This window comes from Anarhichas minor, unplaced genomic scaffold (genome assembly GCF_050575085.1).
Source record: "Anarhichas minor isolate MPS153535 unplaced genomic scaffold, ASM5057508v1 ptg000049l, whole genome shotgun sequence".
In the NCBI taxonomy this organism is placed as follows: Eukaryota; Metazoa; Chordata; class Actinopteri; order Perciformes; family Anarhichadidae; genus Anarhichas; species Anarhichas minor.
Window position 1 is genome coordinate 917,897 of NW_027466495.1, and position 22,026 is coordinate 939,922.

The window sequence follows — 22,026 nt, forward strand, 5'->3', positions numbered from 1 at the left end:
TTACATAAACGAGAAGGGTTACTCTCATTAATATGCGTTCCTATCTGTAGTGAATGCGCTCTAAACATTGTACAGTAGTTTGCATATATTATAATATGAATCTATTTGACATTATATAGTTGACATAAATGTTAGCTTAGCTAGCTAGTTAGTAGTAAAAATAATCAAATGAATGTGTAAGGAGCGAGATTCAATCAAGGTTGTTTCCGATTGTATCCTTCAAAATAAAACATTCGCATTATACAAATCATAGAGTGCACTACAGGAACAGTTATCAGTTAATTTACTGCTATTCTGTCATTAAAAGCACGCATAAACGAATGCATTTATGGGCATGTATATAGTACAGATGGTATATTTCGATCACCTTTAACTGAGACGAACATTATGACTTGTTTTATGCGGGAGATAATACCGACACAATGTGCTATTACTTTGAAGGCAAAGAAACGGTTTCGTCCGGAAAACAATGTCGCCCATCTGTTTCCAGACGAGACCAAATTATGTTGCACCGGGTGTAACCAACGAGCTAACGTTAGGCTAGTTAGATATAGCTAGCTAGCTTTAGATTCTTACCCGCGTACGCAGCTGTATGATGAACACTAAACACACGATTATAGAGGGATACTAATGAAACTCGTTGGTGTCACTTTATTTTACAACCACCACGCGGGTGTCGTCAACGTCTTCGGTTTAATTGTTTTCATCATTAGCCGATCCTGTGCTGGTCAGTTAGCTAGTTAGCCTCTTCAGCTAGCTAGGTACAGTAGCGTATGGGAGTCAAAGTTAGCTGTGACTTCCCCGGGTGTCTGGTGGCCTGATCTCACATTTTCGGACACGTCAAGGTAAACAGTCATCCGTCGGCGAGCTTTAAAGCGAGCTAGTGAGTTAACGAGCATTTGGCGGCGTGTCTTTTGCTTTTTACCATGTAGTGAATGTGCACGTCAGCTGGTTAACACGACACGTTGGTGTTTTCTGTACTTCATGAGCTGTTACTACTATGACTCCCACTGGCCTACCCGGAGCTAACGTCGGCTAGCCTCTGGTGTCATACTCATCAATATATTGGGAGTTTTATCAATTTTATGTTCTTTCGTTGATTGCACAACTGTCACATTTCCCTGACTATATCATTACAATCACAGTTTTTTTTTTTGAATATTGGCTACTGTGTCAATTAATAATATCTATCCAGGTCATAGGCAATTAAGAAGACAGAATCACACTAAGGGGTTTTAATCCCTCTTTTATGCACATCTTTAATTCCGGCTTCAACAAGTTTTCTTAGTAAAACGTGTCAGCAGGGGATCTGTATTGATTCCATGGTTAATATTTTACCTGTCATACCACACTGAAAGATCAATATCAATCAGCAGTGTTTTAGTCCCGTTACTGTAAAATGAAATGCTGAGATGATTTAGTATTAATAACGTAAGACTGTGACTAACTGATTGCAATTTCACAAAGTCCAAGTCGACATATGAACATATCTTGCCTTGTCTGACACACACAAGATATTCACTTTATTATCACTAAGAAAACCAGTGAAAATATGCTCATTTGAGAAGCTTGGAGCAGCAAATTTGTGGTTTTGTTTGCCTGGAATAAGTTGAACGATGAATCGATTAACAAAATATTTGCTGGTTAATTTGGAGGCAGTCTGCTTTATTGTTTAATACTTTCAGGCCCAATATGAGAACACAAGCCCTGTCATTTAAAATAAGATTTTTAACTTTTAATTTCCCTTCAAGGTTCCTAAAATCTGTCTCTTGATTTTGGGGGCTGTGATGTCGGAGCCCAAGACCCCCACCCCCACTCCTGCTGGCGACACATACAAAGGATGGGTTTTCAAGTGGACAAATTACATCAAGGGTTATCAGCGGAGGTGGTTTGTCCTGAGCAATGGGCTTTTGTCCTACTACAGGTAGGCTTTCCTGTAAAACACACCAAATTGAAGGATACCAATGATCATGTCACCAGAGAAACCAAACTACTGATCAGCTGTTGATTAAGCAGGAAGGCAATCAACCTCAATTTATTCACTTTTATTTCCTCCTGTTGAATTTTGTTGTCGGATCGAAGCCCAAGTTTTGATATTGTACTCACCGAAACACAATCGGTACACATGCTGTTTTTTTTTTTATGCTTGGTTACATTTTCCTCAAAATGTCGAATCAAACCCCCTCTGATTATTAGGACCCAAGCGGAGATGGGCCACACGTGTCGAGGCACAATCAACTTGGCCACAGCAACGATCGCTGTGGATGACGCCTGCAACTTTGTCATCTCCAATGGCGGAGCACAGACCTATCACCTGAAGGCCAGCTGTGAAGTGGAACGTCAGCGCTGGATCACTGCCCTGGAACTGGCCAAAGCCAAGGCAGCACGCATGCAGGCTGAGTCAGGTACAACACAGGCAGACGGGGGGGGGGGGGGGGGGGGTGGGAGGAGACAAGTATTCAGTGTCTTGTGAAAGCCTTTTTATTCTTAAGTGTTTTTTGCTTTGATCATAAACAGATGACTCGGGGGATGACTTCTCCCCATCTTCCCCACCGGTACCACCCGGACAAGGTGGCGGATCACAGAATTCAGAAGTCCAGTCTGCTCTCAGAACACTCGGCAGCAAGGTGGAGGACCTCAGCACCTGCAACGATCTAATTTCAAAGCATGGCTCTGCCCTCCAGAGGTCAGGCTTTACCACTCTATTGCTCTCTCTCTCTCTCTCTCTCTCTCTCTCTCTCTCTCTCTCTCTCTCTCTCTCTCTCTCTCTCTCTCTCTTTCTCTCCCTCTCTTTCTCTCTCTCTCTCTTTCTCTTTCTCTCTCTACATAGGAATGAAGGATCCAAAACACATACATCTAAAACATAAAGCATAAAACATGACATGAAGAAAACCTTCTTTGAAGTAATGGCCTTGTGTCCAGAATATCATATCACTGTTGCTTTGATTTGTAAAAGAGCATGTAAATGCACAAACACTGCAGTTGACGGACAAAACAAGCACGAGTTATAATAATAATAAACCTATTAAGTCTGAGGCTGATGGCCTTTTACACTGTGTTTTGATGATATATGGTCCCAACTCCTTATTCACGTTGTACATTTTTCATATTCATTGCAGGGCTTTATCAGAACTGGACAGCTTGCGTATGACTGGGGAGGCTGGGGATAAGATCCGCCAGGTGACAGAGAGGGCCACGCTGTTTCGCATCACCTCCAATGCCATGATTAATGTAGGTGTCGCCCTCCTCGCTCAGTTTATCTATTTCTTGTCCGTGTTCAATGTACAAGATTCTCATATTCATTGAATGTCGCGTTCCAATGTTCTCCAGTTTGACCCTGTTGGATGTTTTGCCCCCCTCAGGCGTGCCGAGACTTTCTTGCGCTCGCTCAGGGTCACAGCAAGCGTTGGCAGAAAGCTCTTCAAGCGGAACGGGACCAGCGGGTCAGGCTGGAGGAGACTTTAGAGCAGCTGGCCAAGCAGCACAACCACCTGGAGAGAGCGTTCAGAGGGGCTGCACAGGCTAATGCTACTACAGACAATAAAAGTAAGACGTGACCACTGCAGAGGGTTAATTCATAACTGTAAATGGGTTTTCAGTCTCTGTGTGGGGACACACTGACAAAGCAGTGTGTCGTTAAGGTGCTGCTGGGCCGGGAAAAGGTGAGGCCAGTGACGAGGATGACGACAATGAGTTCTTTGATGCCATGGAAGAAGCGCCTGAGTTCATCACTGTGCCTGCAGATCCGCGGTTCCACAAGTCAGTGCACACTCATTCATCACACCGCAAATGCAGCCACACAAAGAGTTGCTTTTTAACTGTTTGATTGCCTCAGGCCATTCAAACTGTCAAGTATTTGTTTTGTTCAACTCAGTTGGTAGGACAAACAAGTATGAGATGTGAAAAATTCACACGGGTTGATTGCTTCACCTCTCCTTTAGTTAGAAATAAGAGCCAGTTGACCCAGTTTATGCTCCATTTCCAAGTATGACAAACTGGCAGTTAATGTAACCACGACGTTTTCAGACACTTACAGATTCTCTTTGTTTTTAAATCTCTTCACAGAAGGTCGAGCAGTAATATCAGCGGTTTCAACAGTGAAATGTGTCCTGATGATCAATCGGTAGGTTTCATTCTGGCCTCTAAGATAGCTGTTAAAAGACTGGTTCACCTCATTAACATGATTCTAACCATAATTTATTACTATAAATATAAATTACAAACATGTTTTCAAAAGAAATACAGTAAATCTGTTTCGAAAGCTTTGTTATTTCCAGAAATATGCTGTTGCGCTTGTTTATTGACAGAGTTTTCTGCCTTTTTAGCTTAATGAGGAGCCTTTAGCGATGAACCCAGAATCTCCCTCACAGGAGTTGGTACCACTGAAGAAGAGGCGGACACGCATCTCAGACAAACCCAACTACTCTCTCAACCTGTGGAGTATCATGAAGAACTGTATTGGCAAAGAGCTGTCCAAGATCCCGATGCCTGTGAGTATTGTCTTTAGAGGTTACTCCGAATCAAATGCGACTTCCAGGAAGTTTGTTCGTCAGCCTTTCCAGTGAAAGGTCTCAGGCAGTTCCACCTCCTCTTCTAAAACCCCTATCAGCTGCTCCCTCTTTTGTCTTTGTATTGTCACCAAAAAATGCTTTCAACGTGAGAAGCTAACAAAGTGAGACGTCCACAATCAGTACATCAGACTTCCGGCAGCAGCATTCTACTGTGACGTGGGTTTGACGTAAACCGTGCAGAACACCCTGTAAGAGTCATCGGTGGTTAACATAGCTCTGTTGACAGGTTGAATGACAGACCAGTCAGAAATAGTACTGGTATGTTCCTTCAGAGACATACCGGAGATTGACACCTGTGACCTTTCTTGACTACGCGTGCTCCTCTCCTCCAACAGCACTTCTTCAGTCAGCGCAGCAGAAATACAAACGATAATTCATAGTAACAGTTTTCATTCGAGGCACAAAACCTGATATGTGTTTGGTTTGGCTTAATGCGGTCATCAACAAACTGCACGTAACACACTTTGTCTGAACATTAACACAGTAAATGAGGAAAAACTAAATACACAGATTCAAGCCAACATGTCAAGACGAAAATATTCCACGAGATAAAAAACAAACCGGCCACATCCTCTGTTTTCGTCATTATTACTACTTATCATTGTTTGTAGTCTCACTACCTCGTCACTTTCCTTCTTTTCTTTGTCGTTACGCATCAGCCAAAAGCCGTCCTCGTCACAAACACACCCTCACCTAATCTTACATCAAACTCAACCTGATAATATATATCATACAATCATACAATGTGCTCATTATACAAACGGTACATCACAATATTAAGCCCGCTCAGTATCTATATAGGTCACAAAAGAGGGATCCTCATCAAGATACTTTGTTTATAGTATGTGGTAATGTTTTTAGATTAGCCGATATATCGTTATCACAGTTAACAAAACTGAAATCAATTTTCAATATCGGTATCGGCTTCAAGAATCCAGTATTGGTAGGGCTATAGTATAATATATAATGAACTATATGTTATATAGTATAAGTGCACGCCGTATATTTACATGTGTAAGTGGGCGTGAGTATAATTTCAAACTAAATGTTCTGGGCGCTGTGAATGAGAGGGACCACTAACATCGATTCATCTCCGGATCGCTCCGCTCTCTAGGTAAACTTCAACGAGCCCATATCCATGCTGCAGCGGTTGTCGGAGGACCTCGAGTACCACGAGCTCCTGGACAAGGCCTCCAAGTGCCAGAGTCCGCTGGAGCAAATGTGCCACGTGGCCGCCTTCTCCGTGTCCTCCTACTCGACCACCGTCTACCGCACGGGCAAACCCTTCAACCCTCTGCTGGGAGAGACGTATGAGCTGGACCGCCGGAGAGAGAGCGGCTACCGCTCCCTCTGCGAGCAGGTGAGAGGAACAAGTGACACAGAAAGATGTAGAGATAAAGCCAAGCAAGTGAAACTGAAGAAACAAAGAATGAATGAATGAACAATAACCCCACTGACTCAGCGTTTTTGACAGTATGTTGCTTCCTTTTTGGATTCTTTGAGGGATAAACAGAGAAGGAAGTATTATGTGTCGAAGGAAATCAGGGCTTGAAGGGCATGTTTATCATAATTGAAGGTTAGAGGAGTCGTGGGTTAAACGGACATGATTACATCTTTGATTGTAATTATTTGTGGTAGCAATTTAAACTCTAAACGTATTATTATTATCGTAATGGCGGCATTTTGACATAACGGTGCAAGAATCTGATGAAAATGTAATTTTTGTGATCATTTGGTGCACACAAAAAAAAGCTACGTCCATTTTCGTTTTTTTGGGGGTAAAAAGATTTGTGGAGGGCGACAGCAGGACACAGATTGGAATCCTATTGTTTGATCACTTGGTTTGCCTTTCGTCATAAACATCTCCAGACAAAGTGACGCAGGGGAATTGTTGAATCTCAACCGATAAGCTGTTGAATTGTTCCGAATGCTCTACTTGTTGACAGACCGGCCTTTGTGACGCGTACAGCTTTATTCTATTTTTAAAACCAATTGTACCCTTCACGTCTTAAACCTTTTTCTCAGGTGAGTCACCACCCCCCCGCAGCAGCGCATCATGTGATTTCTGATCGTGGCTGGACCCTGAGGCAGGAAATCACTGTTGCCAGCAAGTTCAGGGGAAAATACATCTCCATTATGCCCTTAGGTAAGAGACGGTGTGGTTCAGAACATACTATGCACGCCTTTGCGGTCCAAACACAGCTGAGGGTGTGACTAATGTCCTCGCGGCTTTTCCAAAACTCGTATGGAATGCACAAGTCAGTCGGAGTTCCTGTGAGAGATAAGTTCACGAGGCCTGCGGAACGTGACGGAGAGCACACCTTTTGTCTGTTGAAAGGTCAACCTTATGTTTTGTTCGGTGGAAACTTATTCACGTTTCCGCTGTCTCCATTTTGTTTTTCCTCACAGGCACAATACACGCAATCTTTGAAAGGGGCAACAATCACTACACATGGAAGAAAGTTACCACCACAGTGCACAACATCATCGTAGGAAAGCTATGGATCGATCAGGTGAGACTGACGAGAGTTAAAAGTGAGATGACACATTTATACATACAATTGTGACGCATTTGATGTTTTTTTATACACTGGAGAAATTGCACAGCATTGTTTTCTACTTCTTATTGTTGACGATGCGCCTTGCATTGTGCTACACATGTTTTTGTAGGTGACACACAAATCCTTTGAAAGCGGTGCCAGACTTACATGTGTACACAGTGTCTTTATTGTCATGCTGCCAACCCTGAATGGAAGTTTAAACTTTTACTCATTTGAAAATGTCTCCACAGTGTCAGCGATTGACTTCAAAACTTTCTTTTTCGTCCTTTCTGCCAGTCGGGGGAGATTGACGTGGTGAACCACACCACCGGAGACCGCTGCCACTTGAAGTTTGCACCTTACAGTTACTTCTCCAGAGATGTTGCCAGGAAGGTGAGGGGGGGGGGGGGGGGGAGGCCGCGACAGCATGTGATGTGTGGCTGGCAAGTGGCCCCATCACATCCTCCCAACCCCCTACTTCAACCTTCATTCTGAGCTTGCAATACACTGACTGGCGTGACCCGCTCTGGTTTCGTCACCCTAAACACGCACGAACTGTGTAGTAAACAAACACAACGTGCGCCTTTTCCACCTCCCGCCTCTTCTAAGGGTTCATCTCCTTTCATGTCGCTGGCTTCAGCTGCGCAGTAAATTGGGCACGGCCTGTCACACTCAAGTGGATCTGTTAGTTCATTTCTCAACAAACATAATATTAAAAACGTTGACTTATTGCCGTTTCTAATGCAATACAAGTTGGATTTAGCAACGGGACGCCGGCAACACAGGTTGCTGATAACCCCAACATACAACATACAACTTATTGGGTATAACCACACTACAGGAAGACTTCCATGCCTTCCACCCTGTGACCAGTCTTTTTAGCTTAAAAGACCCATGATGCTTCACTCCCCTGTTAACTCTCTCTCTCTCTCTCTCTCTCTCTCTCTCTCTCTCTCTCTCTCTCTCTCTGTTCTCTCTTCAGGTGACAGGTGTGGTGACGGACAAGGACGGCAAGGCCCACTACGTGCTGTCAGGCACGTGGGATGAGAAGATGGAGTTTTCGCGGGTAATGCAGAGCAGCAGAGGAGAGAATGGCACGGAGGGCAAACAGAAGACCGTCTACCAAACCCTCAAAGCCAGAGAGGTTTGGAGGAGGAACCCTCTACCGTAAGTACCATCAGTGCATGGTCAGGTGTGCGTAACGTTGTGCTCTAAATATTATGACGGACTGAAAAGCACTAAAAAGACGTCAGTGATCCAGCAAAAATGTAATCATACCGCTAAGGTACTGCCTTTCTTGTAGAACTACTTGTACCTCAAGAAGCTATAGTGAGTCTCTGTAGCGCCGGTCTGCCCTCGGTCCAGAGAACGAAGAAGTAGAGCTGGATCTATGGTCCATGTGCGTTTGGATTAAAGGTCTACTCGGCCCTTTGACTTTCAGTGCTGGTCTTCCTCTTTGCTCTACCACAGTGAGGGAGCGGAGACCATGTACTACTTCACTGCCTTGGCGCTGACCCTAAACGAGCTCGAGGAGGGCATGGCTCCCACCGACAGCCGGCGGCGGCCCGACCAGCGTCTGATGGAGGAAGGCCGCTGGGACGAGGCCAACTCGGAGAAGCAGCGGCTGGAGGAGAAGCAGCGCAGCGTCCGGCGGGAGCGAGAGAGGGAAGCTGCCAGCCAACGCACCTCCAGCCAGTCAGAAGAAGGTGAGTGTCTAGTGTGTGGTATCTGTATTCCTCTCTACCATGCATGGGGAAAATCTTGGAATAAAGGGGAAAAACAATTCTATGATTCCCCCTTTTCTCTTCCAAAAGCTGTCGATGAGGACTCTCTTACTGATCCGTCCTTAAAAAGCAAGTACTACTACATTGCCGCCTCCTCACGCTTTCATTTCCGTTTGAATCTTCTATCTAGATTGTTTCGTCTTTTTTTTTTTTTGTTGCGAACACAATTTGTCTTGTCTTCCAGGCGTGCCTCATGACAGCTACCAGGCACTTTGGTTCGAGCGCTGCGAGGACCAGATCACAGGTGACCAAATCCATATCTATAAGGGAGGCTATTGGGAAGCCAAGGACCGTGGCAGCTGGGAGGGCTGTCTGGACATATTTTGACCTCGGCATTGACGGCACAGTGCCCACAAAGAGACTGATGCATCGAAGTCCCACACCCCCACACCTCCCACCTGGACAGTTGACTCCCTCCAGTGGCTCTCTGTTCTAAGAGATCTCCAGGACTGTCGCTGCTGTCTGATCCAGCGGGGGAGCAGGGTTTCTCCTCCGCCCCCCCCCCCCCCCCCCCCCCCCTTTTCATCCCATTTCGGTTCCTGTCTCCTAGAATCTTAGCACCTAAACACCTTGTTGCCGTCACACATCGGAAAGGACTGGAACAAAACAAACAAATGTTGTGCTGCATTGACTCGGGGTCAGGCTGAGGGGGGAGGAAATGAAATGCGCAGTGCTTCCAAATCATGGGTTGATCATTGTTTCTAGTCTCTCTGCTGAAGTCTGTCAGATCAGCAGCAGAGCAGGTTTTGTGCTGAACACCCTGTGAGATAATATAGTGTTCCTGTTGTCATCCACAGCATTGTGTGCTTTGGTTAAAAAAAAATAAGGGGTTAGACCTGGTTAATATATATACAATTGTGTATAGATATGATTCAAATAATTTCATTTAAAAAGTCAACTGGTGGCCTTCAAGACGTTAGCGAGGATTTCTTGTTTATCTCTCTGATTTAGTGTCTTAAATGTAATGAAGTGACGGTTCTAGTGTGCTTGTGTGTATGACTGCATATCTGCTCTTCGATCACTTTACAACACTGCCACTGTGCAGTACACAGTGTTTAAAAAGAAGCGATTGTCTGAAAGACAGATTGAACCTCCATACCCATATATTTTTTTTTTTCACAAAAGGCCTGATGATGAAAATGTTGATGGTGGAAAGTTTGATTTGGCTAACGGGGCCCTTTCTCTTTGCCTTCTCTCGTTTGTGTTTAAAGTACATTTAAAGTGGATTTAAGGTTTCTTGGATAAAAATTCAATCTTTGAAGAAGTAGGGAAAAAGACTACACAGCTGCTGCAATATGGCAACGTGCTTGTTCCAGTGCTGAGAAAATCTCACATAAATGCAGTTTTCTTTCATAATAATTATGGAAATTACCCTTTTTCACAATATTGGAATACTATTCTTTCCATTTTGTACCTAGTGTGATATTTCTTTTTGTGTGTGTTGAGAGGAACACATACAAATAGGCAAAGGAAAAAATTCAAAATAAATGCTAGTGGTGAAAATTGACCTTTGTATCTGCTGAATAAGTTCATACATATGCAAGTACATTTTGACACCAAAAACATGGGAGTGTGTGTGTGTGAGAGAATTTCACAATTTTGTTTGTAAGTGTACTTAAAACTTAATGAAACAAAGAATTTAAAAAGCATTGCAAATAACTATGATTTTATAAATGTATATAAATTCATTTAGTATTGAAAACTGTAAGGTAGTTTTATTTTTTCTTGTATTTTTGGTTCCAGTCATGTTATTGGAAAATTACTGTCTTCATTTTCATAAAAAAGGGAGTTTCTATACTGAGGGGGGAGATATGACATTGTTCAGTATTTTGTATTAACACGGAAAAAGATGATGTAATAAACAAATGCTGTGATGTCAAAAGAAATAGCTTTTCATACTGTTCTTTGATTTCATTTGCTCCAACACCTCCATTCATTATTAATTGGGTGGCAAAATGAACGACTTGCCAGATCAATTATTTTGGGAGTTTCTGTCCTCGTGTTCAGTAGGAGCTCAAGATGGGATGACAAATCTTGTCAATAAAACCCAATGAAAACAGGTCTGTGTTCCAGTTGAATTTATGTGCATTAGTTCATTTTAAATCAATATATACTGAATTTTCACAGGTATCAAAATTAGATTTTAGAAATTGATCTATTTAAAACGCCACTTGACAAAAGAAAAATGTATTTCCATTCTGAAAAATGGGTATTAAAACAAGATTAAACCTACTAATCATAGTTTTTCTTCAGCATCCAAACTCCTTGTATTGACAGTTTAAGATTGAATCCGTGTTTATTTTCCCTGTGAGAGGAGCGGTTTCTTTCACTGGAAACATCACAGGCGCCTCTCCTGCTGTGTCATGCCAGCAGATTTATTTTTAGCCAATATATCTCTGAAAGGTAGACTAGAACCTACCATCCTATACATGGGGCAGAGAGAATTGGGAGGTGGGGGGGGTGCACCACATCACACTCAGGACACACCCTGCCTACCATAGAGTATAGTACAGTGCAGTGCAGTGCAGTGGACAAGAGGTGGTAGAGAGACGGTGAGAGTTTGCATAACAGGCAGCTATACGGCCTGTACAGAGGGAGGGATGGGAATGCTGAATCAGTGAAACTGCATGAGAGGGTAAACGGCAGAGGGAGAGGGAAGAGAGAGGGTAGACTGGGTAAGATGTACAGTACGAATCCTCTTCATTCATTTCACCTCTTGTTTGTGAATGTGGAGCTGGCCGTTATCCCTGTTTTACCTCGAGTCAAGAGACTTTAAATAGACTTTTAATCTCAGTGCTGCTTTAGAGTACAGTAAAGCCGGAACTGCCCCTTAACAGTTTCCAGCGAGCCAGAACAGCGAGGTAAGGTTTCAAAAATCAATGTCTCCGCTTTGTGTTGCAGTTGTTGTTGTCGTATACAATGTGCCCAGTGACATCAACACTGGAGTAAGGTATACCTCCCACTGAGTGAAACCAGGGAAATCAAAAATGCATGTGTAATTTTACGTCATTTGATATTGATGCATGCGGAATAAAAGTACATGCAGAGAAAATACAACAGCAATCTGTGCGAGTGCCGCTCAAAACTAGATGCCGAATATTCAGTAATAGAGGAGGATTACAAGATAAACGTCTTGCTGCAAAAATCCTTGCACTTTTTCCACTGTATCTCTGCCTGCTCTCGCTCAGATGGAGGTGGTGTGTTTGCCAAGGTTGTCCCGGGTCGCCGTGTGCGGCGGCACCCATGGCAATGAGCTGTCTGGGGTGTACTTGGTGAGAGAGCTGCTGAAGGTGAAGAAGGAAGTGATGGAGAAGAAGAAGGAGGAGGAGGATGAGGAGGAAGAGGAAGAGCCTCTGTCGGTGTTGATGGTGCTGTCGAACCCCCGGGCCGTGCAGCAGTGCCGCAGATACGTCGACACCGACCTCAACCGCTGCTTCACTCACGCCACCCTCAAGTAAGGCGAGGAGAGGTGACGCTGCTCGCGGCTACTGTTGTGGCGACGATGATCAGATTGTTTCTCTGTCTCCCAGTGGTCCCACATCAGGCGCTGTCCCCTACGAGCTGATCAGATCCCGGGAGCTGAACGCCACGCTGGGCCCCAAAGGAAGTTCCGCGGCAGTGGATCTTGTTTGCGACCTCCACAACACCACGGCCAACATGGGCCTGTGCCTCATCGCGTACTCCGACTGCGACTGGATCTGCCTGCACATATTCAGACACCTGCAGGTAAGCGCAAACTGTTCCTACTCACTCAAGTCAAATCGGTTCACCCTGCATGTCTGAGGAACCTTACAGATTTGGGTACACTTAAATGGAACAAAGAACTGAGATCGGTAATGCCGATGAAATCTAAAGTTAAAGAGTGACTTGTCATTTTTAGAGGAAGATGCCAGATATACCAATGAGGTACATTCATTTTGAAGTCTCCAATAAAGAATCATACTCCCTTGATTCAGTGGGGAAGCATGGCTTTGGTGAGTTTTTCATATTTACAATAACGCTAGTTTATCAAAAGCAACCGCTATGCTTGATAATCTGTGATATTTGTCATCTAAAAGCCATGGAGATCGGCCCCCAGCCCCACAGTGTGGTGAGGTCAAACATCTATACGGCAATGAAAGATGGCGTGCAGCACATGCTCGATTGGGTTTGTTTCTTCAACTCAGGTACAATTTGAGCATTTTTGCTTCGCAACTCCAAAATGCCACAAGTCATGCAAACTTGTGTGCGTCTTTTAAGCCCTTTTTGGTCTCGTTTTAAACCCTTCTTTTATTTTCAGGTACTATTTTTGAAGGAGAGTGCGTGGATGTGTTCACCATGATTAAACACATCGACTACCCAAGAGACAGTGAGACTCACAACATCACAGCAGCCATTCATCCTCAGCTCCAGGTACAGCCGGAAACCTAATTGTGCCTTCAAGCTTTATTGTCCTTCGGCAGATTTGAATGTCAGCTTAATTATATGGGTTTGAATAGACCAGGGAGTGGAATAAATAACAAGACTAACAATAGGAACATACACAACCTAACACTAAGCAACAGCTAAACAAAACAAACAGCCTTTTGACTTGAGAAAAACAAAATCAATTGTGTGCTTCGTCGCAGGTGATATAATTATTTAACAATGAAAATGCCACCATGTGGGTGCGTGCGTGGTGGCATTTTCATCAGTGTTGTAAACATTAATCATAACACAGGGTAGGGCCTTTAACAGAAAACTGCATGTCAACATGGCTTTCATACCAGCAACTGTAATTATCAGATGATGAGTTGAAGATGCCAGTAAATGAGTCAGAAATGACTCATATGTCTGTACTTTATTTGAATAACCTTAATAATCCTCCCAACTGGCTCCCAACCTGGGGTTCGCGAGGCCTCCCCGATTTTAAGAGGTGTGAGACCGCTTACTGTAAAAATATACAGTTGGCCTATATCCATTCATTTCTGCGTTGAAAACTAAATGAAATTCTTCTTTTAAAAGTTTGGATTATTGTTAAGGTTATAAACCTTAAAAGATCTCACAGGCTAAAGGCACGGTGAACACAGTGCTGACGGAAAGGGTTAAGAAACAGGAAAAATGTGACAGTGATGTGATGTGTTGATCACACTGCAGCTGGTGCTGCACAAAACAAAAATATCAGCACAAAACAGGAATAGGAACAGGTGGGTTAAGTTTAAAGTAGAATAGTACTTTGTTATTGTCGGGGACTGATGTCAATAACCGGCTTTGTGAACTCCACCTCGTGGTTTGTGGTGAAAACGGAACAAATGTTTAGGGCTGTTCAGTATGTGGTGTCCTGTGAGTCAGTGACAGGTTAATGACTTTCAATCACGACAAACAACCACAAACGACCTTCAGGCCATTACCAACCAGCTGTGGATTTAAACAGGTTGGTTACTTGTACACCAAACAGGAAACTCTGAGCTTCTAGCGTCCCATTTAGCATCCATATACTATGAGAGTGGCTTCCCATATATATCTGACTTCTCATCTAGCTACTTTCCTAAAATGTTGACCTTTTAAAACAGACCGCTTTTGTGACCACTGCTCCAACAACTACAGTAAACAGCTTGTAGGGACCTATAGTTTGCTGCCCAGCCGCTTTAATGCCTCGCATATAGAAGTGGAGATTGCTAAATCTCACAGGTGTTGCTTGTTAGCAATCAACCTAATTGACTGTCCCCTCCACACAGGACCGAGATTTCTGCCTGCTTCACCCTGAAGACCCGCTGTTCCAGACTTTCTCGGGGGAAACTCTGAGGTACAAAGGAAATGAACCCCTTTATCCTTTCTTCATCAATGAATGTGCTTATTACGAGAAGGGCATCGCTCTGTCGCTGGCGAGAAAAAGGCGCGTGATGATTCCCGCAATCCGGGTGCAGACAGAGCAGGAACGACAAGCTCACGCACAGGAATTTGCATCAGAGGAAGAGGAGTGAGGATGGACTTTAAAACACACCCGATATGATGTGACTGTGAAATACATTTTTTACAAAAAAGCTTTTATTGAAATAGTTGATTGGAACACACACACACACACACACACACACACACACACACACACACACACACACACACACACACACACACACACACACACACACACAACGATACTTAAGTGTACAATTATTAACCGTTTCAGCTCACAACTGGAGCGTGAACAACACATTCACTGTAGATTCACAAAAGCACAGTCATACATCGACATTGGATGTTATTGTTACGCTACAGAGGATTCAGGGATGGAACAATTTCTTGAATTAAAGGGTTAAATATGCAAAATACAATCCGACTTATCATGACACCCATCAGACCACACATTTCTTTTCACAGACATCCTTTAGTTGTTTTTTTAAAATTATGTATATACATATCTGCAAACATCATAGTTTTTTCTTAAATTAGTTTATTTTTGGAACACTTGTATTTTCAAAAAATAGAAATTCACAACTGAGCACTACAGCAATATTCAGGATATGTTAAAAATAATTTAAGTGCAAAGTAATACTGTAGTTTATCGCAATATGGCCTTTAATTTACATTCATAATGCCTAACAAGGAAACACTGTTTCCCTTAAATCCTGTTGAATTGAAATGGTGGCAACACATTTTTAAAATTAAACAAACAAATATAAATCAAATACATAACAACAAACAACAGAATTCACAAAAGGAAACCAATGTATAAGAGCATGTAACAAAACAACCAAACATGAAATGTTGAAAAATCTTTTGAGCTTTCCTGCAAAAGCCTACAAAATCAGTCAGAATGTAAAAAACAAATGCTTGCAAACAGAAAACAATTTATTGAGTAAACTAAACAAACACAATCTGACCTTAATAATGGCCATGAATAAATAAACGAAACAAAAGGGACGCAACTCTTTTTGTAATAACAAAACAATATACACAACAGTCTCTAGTCGTCGCTAGACACAATATCAAACCAGTCATAATAAACTATCTGGTGGATAGTGTAAAAGGTTTTTGTCTTGCCGTCAGACAACATGGATCAAGTGCAACAAAGGGGAAATATCACCACACCCAATCAATGTGAATCTTGGGTGTAGACAGAGTAATAGCAATAGACTGAGGAACAAATGCTGTCTGCCAATTCCATGCCCAATGTTGTTCTAGTACATATTATGTAATACTGTACATAATAGTCCCTTTTCACAGCAACCATTTTGACATGTCATAGCAGGGTAAACACTGACACAATTATTGTTGTACCGATTGAAGCGTCGTGTCTTGAAACTCTTTGTCAAGAGTCCACAACTTGATTTCGAGATCATTATGAAATGCGTCTTGGTGACAGAGGAGGGTATACATCTAAAACAGGGGCAGAGATCCAGAGCCGAATCTCAGCCTATGCCACCCGGTAGGCGCTCATGCGGTAGTAGTTCTGACTGTGACTGCGTGCCGCCCACACTAGCAGCGCAGCGGCCATCATGTGGAGCGGCGAGGAAATGAGGGCCAAGTAGAGGGACCAGCCCAGAGAGCCATCCACCTTATCAGGCAGCATCGACACCCTGTGGAGCAAGTCCATCCCAGCCAGGTAGCAGCACACTGTGGCTAAGGTGCAGAGGCCTGCAGGGCACAAAATAAAAAATAAAAAGAATTGCAATAAAACCAAAATTGTGATCTGAAAGACACAGACACTCTTTAAAGCTGATTATCAAAGCATCTGCCACAGATGAGTTGCTATTTTGAGCATGTTAGCGTGAGGCATTAGCATTTAAGTCAAAGCACAGCCTCACAATGAAGCTTCATTAATAAAAGGTTTAAAAAGTGCTAACATTGTATCATCTTCATTATGTCGTCAAAATGTATTATAGACATTTCATCATAACAACATTTTGATTTGCTGTATGTTAATGCCTGAATGTATTACTTTGGCCATGTGTTCAATTCGGGAATTTTTGTAGCCAACGTTACTTTTAGGAGACTTGGATCCAAACAGGAGCCCCTATGACTCTAACTTAAAGACCAATACCTTCTTAAACATCAGTTCAAGCGCAAATACCAGGGAGGATTAAAAACTCTCAGTTTTCTGTGGCAGGTAGGTCAGGGCAAACCGACACCCCGAGCTTAATTAACCATTTGGGTGATTCATACGAAGCAAACTGCCAGTTACTAGGTTTTCATGACGCTGAACAGGTCTTACCAGCCAGGAGGTGAAGTATTCCAATGCCAAGTGTGGGGGTGAGGCTTCGGCAGAGGCAGGCACAGAATCCAGTCAGGCCTGCCAACACCACCAGACCCAAGGACGCCAGTGGCAGCAGAAACTGGCTCCTCCACAAATCTATGCAGACGTGCACAGACACAAATATGTATGAGTCTGTGTCACCAAGGTCTTAATTGCACTATGCAGTGAAGAGGCTGAATCTAGTTTTTACAGCTTAATGCAATTTATAACATTCAGCCCACTGTTCCTAAACGCTTATTATAGGTGAAATGAAGAGGTCAAATGTCATGTGTGCACCTGTACGTATATTATGATTGTAATAAAGTTTTCTGAGGTTTTAATAAGGGTGTTTGTGACTGAACTTACAGGTGCGCAGCATGTCCTCTCCACTGTTGTGGTTGCCTGGTTCTTTATACTTGGGAGTGAACTGCTGAGAGAGAGTGAAGCTTCGACACTCCAGCATCATCGTGGCATCTGAAAGAGGTTATTTATTTACAGTATACACAAAGAGCCAGTGGCTGAGCATTTACAATTGACTACGAGTCATATGAATACATTAATACATGTGTGATAATGATACTTGTCATGTACTGATAATACATAAGATGCACGAAGTGGCACTAATGAATTCGGGGAATGCGCCACACCTGGTGGCATCTACCTGAGACAAGGTGGGGCTCATAGTTGAGAGAGCAAGCTCTGCTGTGACCTAACAGACATGTAAGCTCGTGACTCATCTGTGAAATGAAAATTGTCCTTTAGCAGGTTAGGGCGGCTAACGTACCTCGCTCTTTGTGCCAGTGAGCGTTGGTAGAAACGAGCACACACCGCCACCAGAGTCCCACGGTCCCGTTGAGGCGAAATAAGGTGTCGCTGTAGGTTTTCTCATCGAACTCCCCGTCCATGAACTCCTCGTACAGTGAGCGCAGCTCGGACACGTTGGCCTCTCCGCGCACGGCGGGGCTGCTGTACTGGTACCAGTGCTGCGTCCCGATGGCCACCGACAGATACACGGTGGCCAGCACGCTCAGCACACAGGCGATGACCAGAGCTGTAGCGTAGCGGTTGTCAACCATTGTTCACCGAGCCAGATACACGTCCAAAAGGGATTAAGTTGACGCCAGTGGTCGGGTCGAGTCGTCACTCATCAATTTGGTCAATTCTGTAATTGCTGTCGGTCACACACACACACACACACTCTTAGCCAAGTCACTGATCGTGGTCAAGTCAGCGCAATACCCTGTGTAACAGCTAATGGCAACCTTTCCTTTTATTCACCGATACTCGTTTCCAGTGCTGTCCTAATAGTCCGCGTCAGCAGCCCTGCAGGCCGGCTTGGATGCGCCATCTGTTCCCATGTCCCACTTCCACAGATGGTGGGTGGCTTGACGCTGCGAGTAAAACACTAACGTTAGTCCGGGACAACAGCCCCCGTTCTTCACCAAAGACACAAAAACGGGCCTGTATTAAAGGATGGGCTGCGTTATTCCAGCATGGAAATGCAAATTGCACGGGTCTATTTTGGACGGCAGCGTAAAGTCGGGTGCACCCGAGATGATAAGAGTTCTAATACACTAATCCATGCGTTTTCCTCTTCCGGTTCCGCTGATGAGCAGAATCTTTTTTCTTTCTTTTTTTCGTAAACGTTACTGAGAGGAGTTTTGGGAGCGAGATGAGCAACACAGTGGCATTATCATAATAGAAAATAAAAGTCTTCAAAGAAATTATTATGAATTCAATATTCATAGGGCTGCAACAACTAGATGTAATGAATATTTCGGTCGCTTAATCCTTTGGTTAAAAAGGCCCATCACCATCACAAGCTCCCAGAGCCCATGGTGACGATGCTTTATTTATCCCGACAAAAGTTTTAAACAAAGTAAACGAATAGCTGGCACTATAAGACAAAGTAAAGAAGTATGTTTTCTGATTCAAGCCCAGAACCTGAACATTTTGGGCCTCTTTCCGTGAAAAAAATCACTTAAAGATGATCCAAATCGACCAACTCTCTAATTAATTGGCTTCTGTTCAGCTGTATTGGCGGTTTTTAAAACAATTTGTAGCGTGTGAGCTATTTGTGGCAATTAAAATCATTTGAATATCAATATATTTACTATAATTTCATCATTCATTCAAGAGTCTTGGTCAAACAATCTAACCTTGAAGGTGACTACAGAAAGCAAGACAATATTTTGTAAAGAAACGTTCATTTCTTCATCCTGCAAATAAAAAGCTGAATTAATAAGCAATAAAGTACCCCCTTGTTCAATACACTATGCAGGGATATAGCCAGAATTTTAAAAGGCCAAGCTCCAATTACTTCCCATCCAACCTCAGAAAACCCAGACCACAACACCAAAAGAAATAACTCTAAAACGCAGTATTTTGATTCAAATAATGCATTTTGTTTATATAAATAGCATTTCCCAACACAAAGCTCTAGATGCTGTTTCAAAAATGTCAAATGAATTATATTCCATTTTAAAACAACTTAAATCAGGCAATTAAAACCAGGCAAAACTTAGGCTGTCTGGTGGTGTTTGAATAGATAGAAGAATCTCATAGGCAAAGTAAACTTTGCACCCCTCCCAGTTCTCTTTCTTTGCAAACCTGATTCACTGACACAACAAAAGCTGAGGCTCATTGTAAGTCATTAAACAATCCCTGATACACTTTCACTTTTCCCACCAAAATTGCAAAACACACCAAAATTGGTATGAACAGTTTATGGGATATCGCCTTGTCCAGACAGCGAACCGGGACTTGTTGGACTCAGCGGACCAGCGTTTTGAGCGCTTTTCTGCTGAATTGTATGAACAGTTTACGGGAACCTACCTGGCCTCGGGAGGGCCTCGGAGTGTCCAGAAGGCAAACCATGACCAGATGGACTGCCCTGTCAACCCTCGTAGGAGGCAGAGGAGGAGGAAGGAGCGACTCCCCGCTCCCGCTGGGTTCCGGCCGACTCCAGCTCCCCGTGTCCTGTCGGCGGTCCGGCCGACTCCAGCTCCCCGTGTCCTGTCGGCGGTCCGGCCGACTCCAGCTCCCCGTGTCCTGTCGGCGGTCCGGCCGACTCCAGCTCCCCGTGTCCTGTCGGCGGTCTGGCCGACTCCAGCCGCCGTCTTCTCAGAGCCGCAGCCGCTCTCCGGACCCGGCCGCCGCCGTCTCCGAGCTGCAGCCGTCTCCGAGCTGCAGCCGTCTCCGAGCTGCAGCCGCTCTCCGGACCCGGCCGCCTCCATCTCCGAGCCGCAGCCGCTCCCGGACCCGGCCGTCTCCGAGCCGCAGCCGCTCCCAGTCCCTGCCGCCGCCGTCTCTGAGCCGCTCCCGCTCCCAGTCCCTGCCGGACGCCAGCAACCTCCAGTTTCTGCCGCTGCCACCTCCGTGATGCAGCGACCTCCTGTTTCCCTTGATTGCACTCATCCTACTCACCTGCCCAGTCCACCCAGCTGCCTTCAATGTTCTCATCATCCCACACATACTCCCCTGCTTTCCCGGTTGTCAGATCGTCCTTGTTCGTTCCCGTATTGTGTCTCCCTTGTGTTTGCTCCGTGCTCCAGCATTTGCTCCTGGTTTGTACCTTTGCCTTTTTTTTGTGACTTTGCCTTTTTGTATTCTGTTTGGATTTTTGCCCGCTCCCTGTTGGAGTCGCTTTGAGTTTTTGTTTGACTTTTTAAGTACAGAACCTTATTTTTTCAACTTAACCTCGTGTCTGCGCTTGAGTCTCAGATCTGCCCCTCGGACGTGACAAAAACAGTGGTGTAGATTTGGCTACAGGCGATTATGTTCCTCAGTCAATTGTGGAACTGAATATTACCAACCAATGTTTTAACCATCTAATACATGTATCATTAACCACACGGCAATTTGCCAGCTTGGAGTGTTTTGTGCAAAAGTAGGCTATTTTGATAAGGGGTGAAGGAGAGACATGTGGGGGATATCAGACCCGAGGATCTGGCAACTCCAAGCTGTGTCTGGTGGCCTACTACACATTTTTAACTGTCCGAAACACCAAATCAAGGTAACCTTAGCATCTCAAAAATCACTGAATTAGTCTACAAATATGTTTGCTGGATACAACTACATCACTCATTTGATATTATGTTGAAATTTCAGGTGTAGGCTAATGTGCTAGATAGTTTGTTTTCGTTGCTCAAACGTAACATTTTAACATCAACCATCTTTAGTTGATATTGTAGACATTTTAAAGAGGAACCAAAGTGTAACAAAATCTGAATTTCCTGGTCGCAGCAGCAGCTGTTGATGCCAACACAGCCAGGTGAAGCTGAAGGGTCTCAGCTGAGCTCTGATGTCAGAGTGAAATGGTTTAACTTCAGAAAGTAGTTGAAAAATAAATAATGTTGCTGAGCACTTTCATGGTTAAGTTAGTAATAGCTGCAGTAATGTATACTGTAATTTGTACAGCTATTAAGATGCCATGAAAGTGTCAATAGGTTTACTGTGTCTCTATCATACATCAACCTATCTTTGTATTACCTGCAGGAAACATCATCAAAGAGTTTATCAGGACAGCAGGCTGAAGGAAGAGCAGTTGGAGCCGTGGAGTCTCAGGTAAGATCTAACAGTGGCTCATTTATAAGATGTTGACATTTCTTTGAGGTTCATAAAGATGGTTATGTTACATATTCAGAATATTGATCGATAGGGCTGCATCTACCAATTATTATGAATTATCTGACTGCTTTTGTTGATTTATTTTAAAAATATATAAAATAGTAAACAGTGCAAAATGTCCACCACAAGTCCCCAAGTTGCTTGTTTTGTTTGACAAAGGAGTCCAAACTCAATGATATTCAGTTAAGTATCATTAAACAGAGAAAACCAGCAAATGTTAACTTATGATGGATAATATCACTTATATGAATGAAATATTATATATTATTATTATTTGTCATGTTTGTAATTGTGGTCTGCACTGTGTTATA

At 43.6% G+C, this 22,026-nt stretch overlaps 3 protein-coding genes across 4 annotated transcripts; 2 read left to right on the forward strand and 1 right to left on the reverse strand.

Annotated features, from left to right (window-relative positions):
- Positions 1-498: 498 nt before the first annotated feature.
- Positions 499-10,781, forward strand: LOC142971710 (oxysterol-binding protein 1-like). Of its 2 annotated transcripts, none has more exons than XM_076112337.1 (17): positions 499-845; positions 1,752-1,924; positions 2,197-2,405; positions 2,518-2,686; positions 3,120-3,231; positions 3,363-3,546; positions 3,642-3,759; positions 4,066-4,123; positions 4,326-4,490; positions 5,686-5,931; positions 6,597-6,717; positions 6,981-7,084; positions 7,409-7,504; positions 8,094-8,278; positions 8,582-8,817; positions 8,926-8,964; positions 9,080-10,781. In XM_076112337.1, exons 2-17 carry the CDS (start codon positions 1,788-1,790, stop codon positions 9,220-9,222), a joined length of 2,322 nt encoding a protein of 773 aa, XP_075968452.1. In that variant the 5' UTR covers positions 499-845; positions 1,752-1,787; the 3' UTR covers positions 9,223-10,781. The 2 variants fall into 2 exon arrangements, with proteins under 2 accessions (XP_075968452.1, XP_075968453.1); XM_076112338.1 differs by having other exon boundaries at positions 4,069-4,123.
- Positions 10,782-12,080: 1,299 nt separating this feature from the next.
- On the forward strand, positions 12,081-14,837 carry LOC142971682 (N-acyl-aromatic-L-amino acid amidohydrolase (carboxylate-forming) B-like). Its single transcript, XM_076112301.1, has 6 exons — positions 12,081-12,349; positions 12,426-12,621; positions 12,776-12,869; positions 12,954-13,061; positions 13,175-13,287; positions 14,592-14,837. Exons 1-6 carry the CDS (start codon positions 12,084-12,086, stop codon positions 14,835-14,837), a joined length of 1,023 nt encoding a protein of 340 aa, XP_075968416.1. The 5' UTR covers positions 12,081-12,083.
- Positions 14,838-15,323: 486 nt separating this feature from the next.
- LOC142971745 (claudin domain-containing protein 1-like) lies at positions 15,324-18,642 on the reverse strand. Its single transcript, XM_076112394.1, has 4 exons — positions 17,871-18,642; positions 17,453-17,560; positions 17,066-17,203; positions 15,324-16,488 (listed from the first exon to the last, which is right to left on the reverse strand). The coding sequence occupies exons 1-4, from the start codon at positions 18,160-18,162 to the stop codon at positions 16,268-16,270; spliced, it is 759 nt and encodes a 252-aa protein (XP_075968509.1). The 5' UTR covers positions 18,163-18,642; the 3' UTR covers positions 15,324-16,267.
- Between the last annotated feature and the right edge of the window lie 3,384 nt (positions 18,643-22,026).

Bases quoted from the DNA above. Each gene is read 5' to 3' on its own strand.
- LOC142971710 (XM_076112337.1), top strand. From the start codon at position 1,788: ATGTCGGAGCCCAAGACCCCCACCCCCACTCCTGCTGGCGACACATAC. The intron at 4,124-4,325 runs GTAGGTTTCATT...CTGCCTTTTTAG, and splicing joins TGTGTCCTGATGATCAATCG to CTTAATGAGGAGCCTTTAGC. The intron at 8,279-8,581 runs GTAAGTACCATC...GCTCTACCACAG, and splicing joins TGGAGGAGGAACCCTCTACC to TGAGGGAGCGGAGACCATGT.
- LOC142971682 (XM_076112301.1), top strand. From the start codon at position 12,084: ATGGAGGTGGTGTGTTTGCCAAGGTTGTCCCGGGTCGCCGTGTGCGGC. The intron at 12,350-12,425 runs GTAAGGCGAGGA...TCTGTCTCCCAG, and splicing joins TTCACTCACGCCACCCTCAA to TGGTCCCACATCAGGCGCTG. The intron at 13,062-13,174 runs GTACAATTTGAG...TTTTATTTTCAG, and splicing joins GGTTTGTTTCTTCAACTCAG to GTACTATTTTTGAAGGAGAG.
- LOC142971745 (XM_076112394.1), bottom strand. From the start codon at position 18,162: ATGGTTGACAACCGCTACGCTACAGCTCTGGTCATCGCCTGTGTGCTG. The intron at 17,204-17,452 runs GTAAGTTCAGTC...ACGTCTGCATAG, and splicing joins AGAGGACATGCTGCGCACCT to ATTTGTGGAGGAGCCAGTTT. The intron at 16,489-17,065 runs GTAAGACCTGTT...TGTGCCCTGCAG, and splicing joins AATACTTCACCTCCTGGCTG to GCCTCTGCACCTTAGCCACA.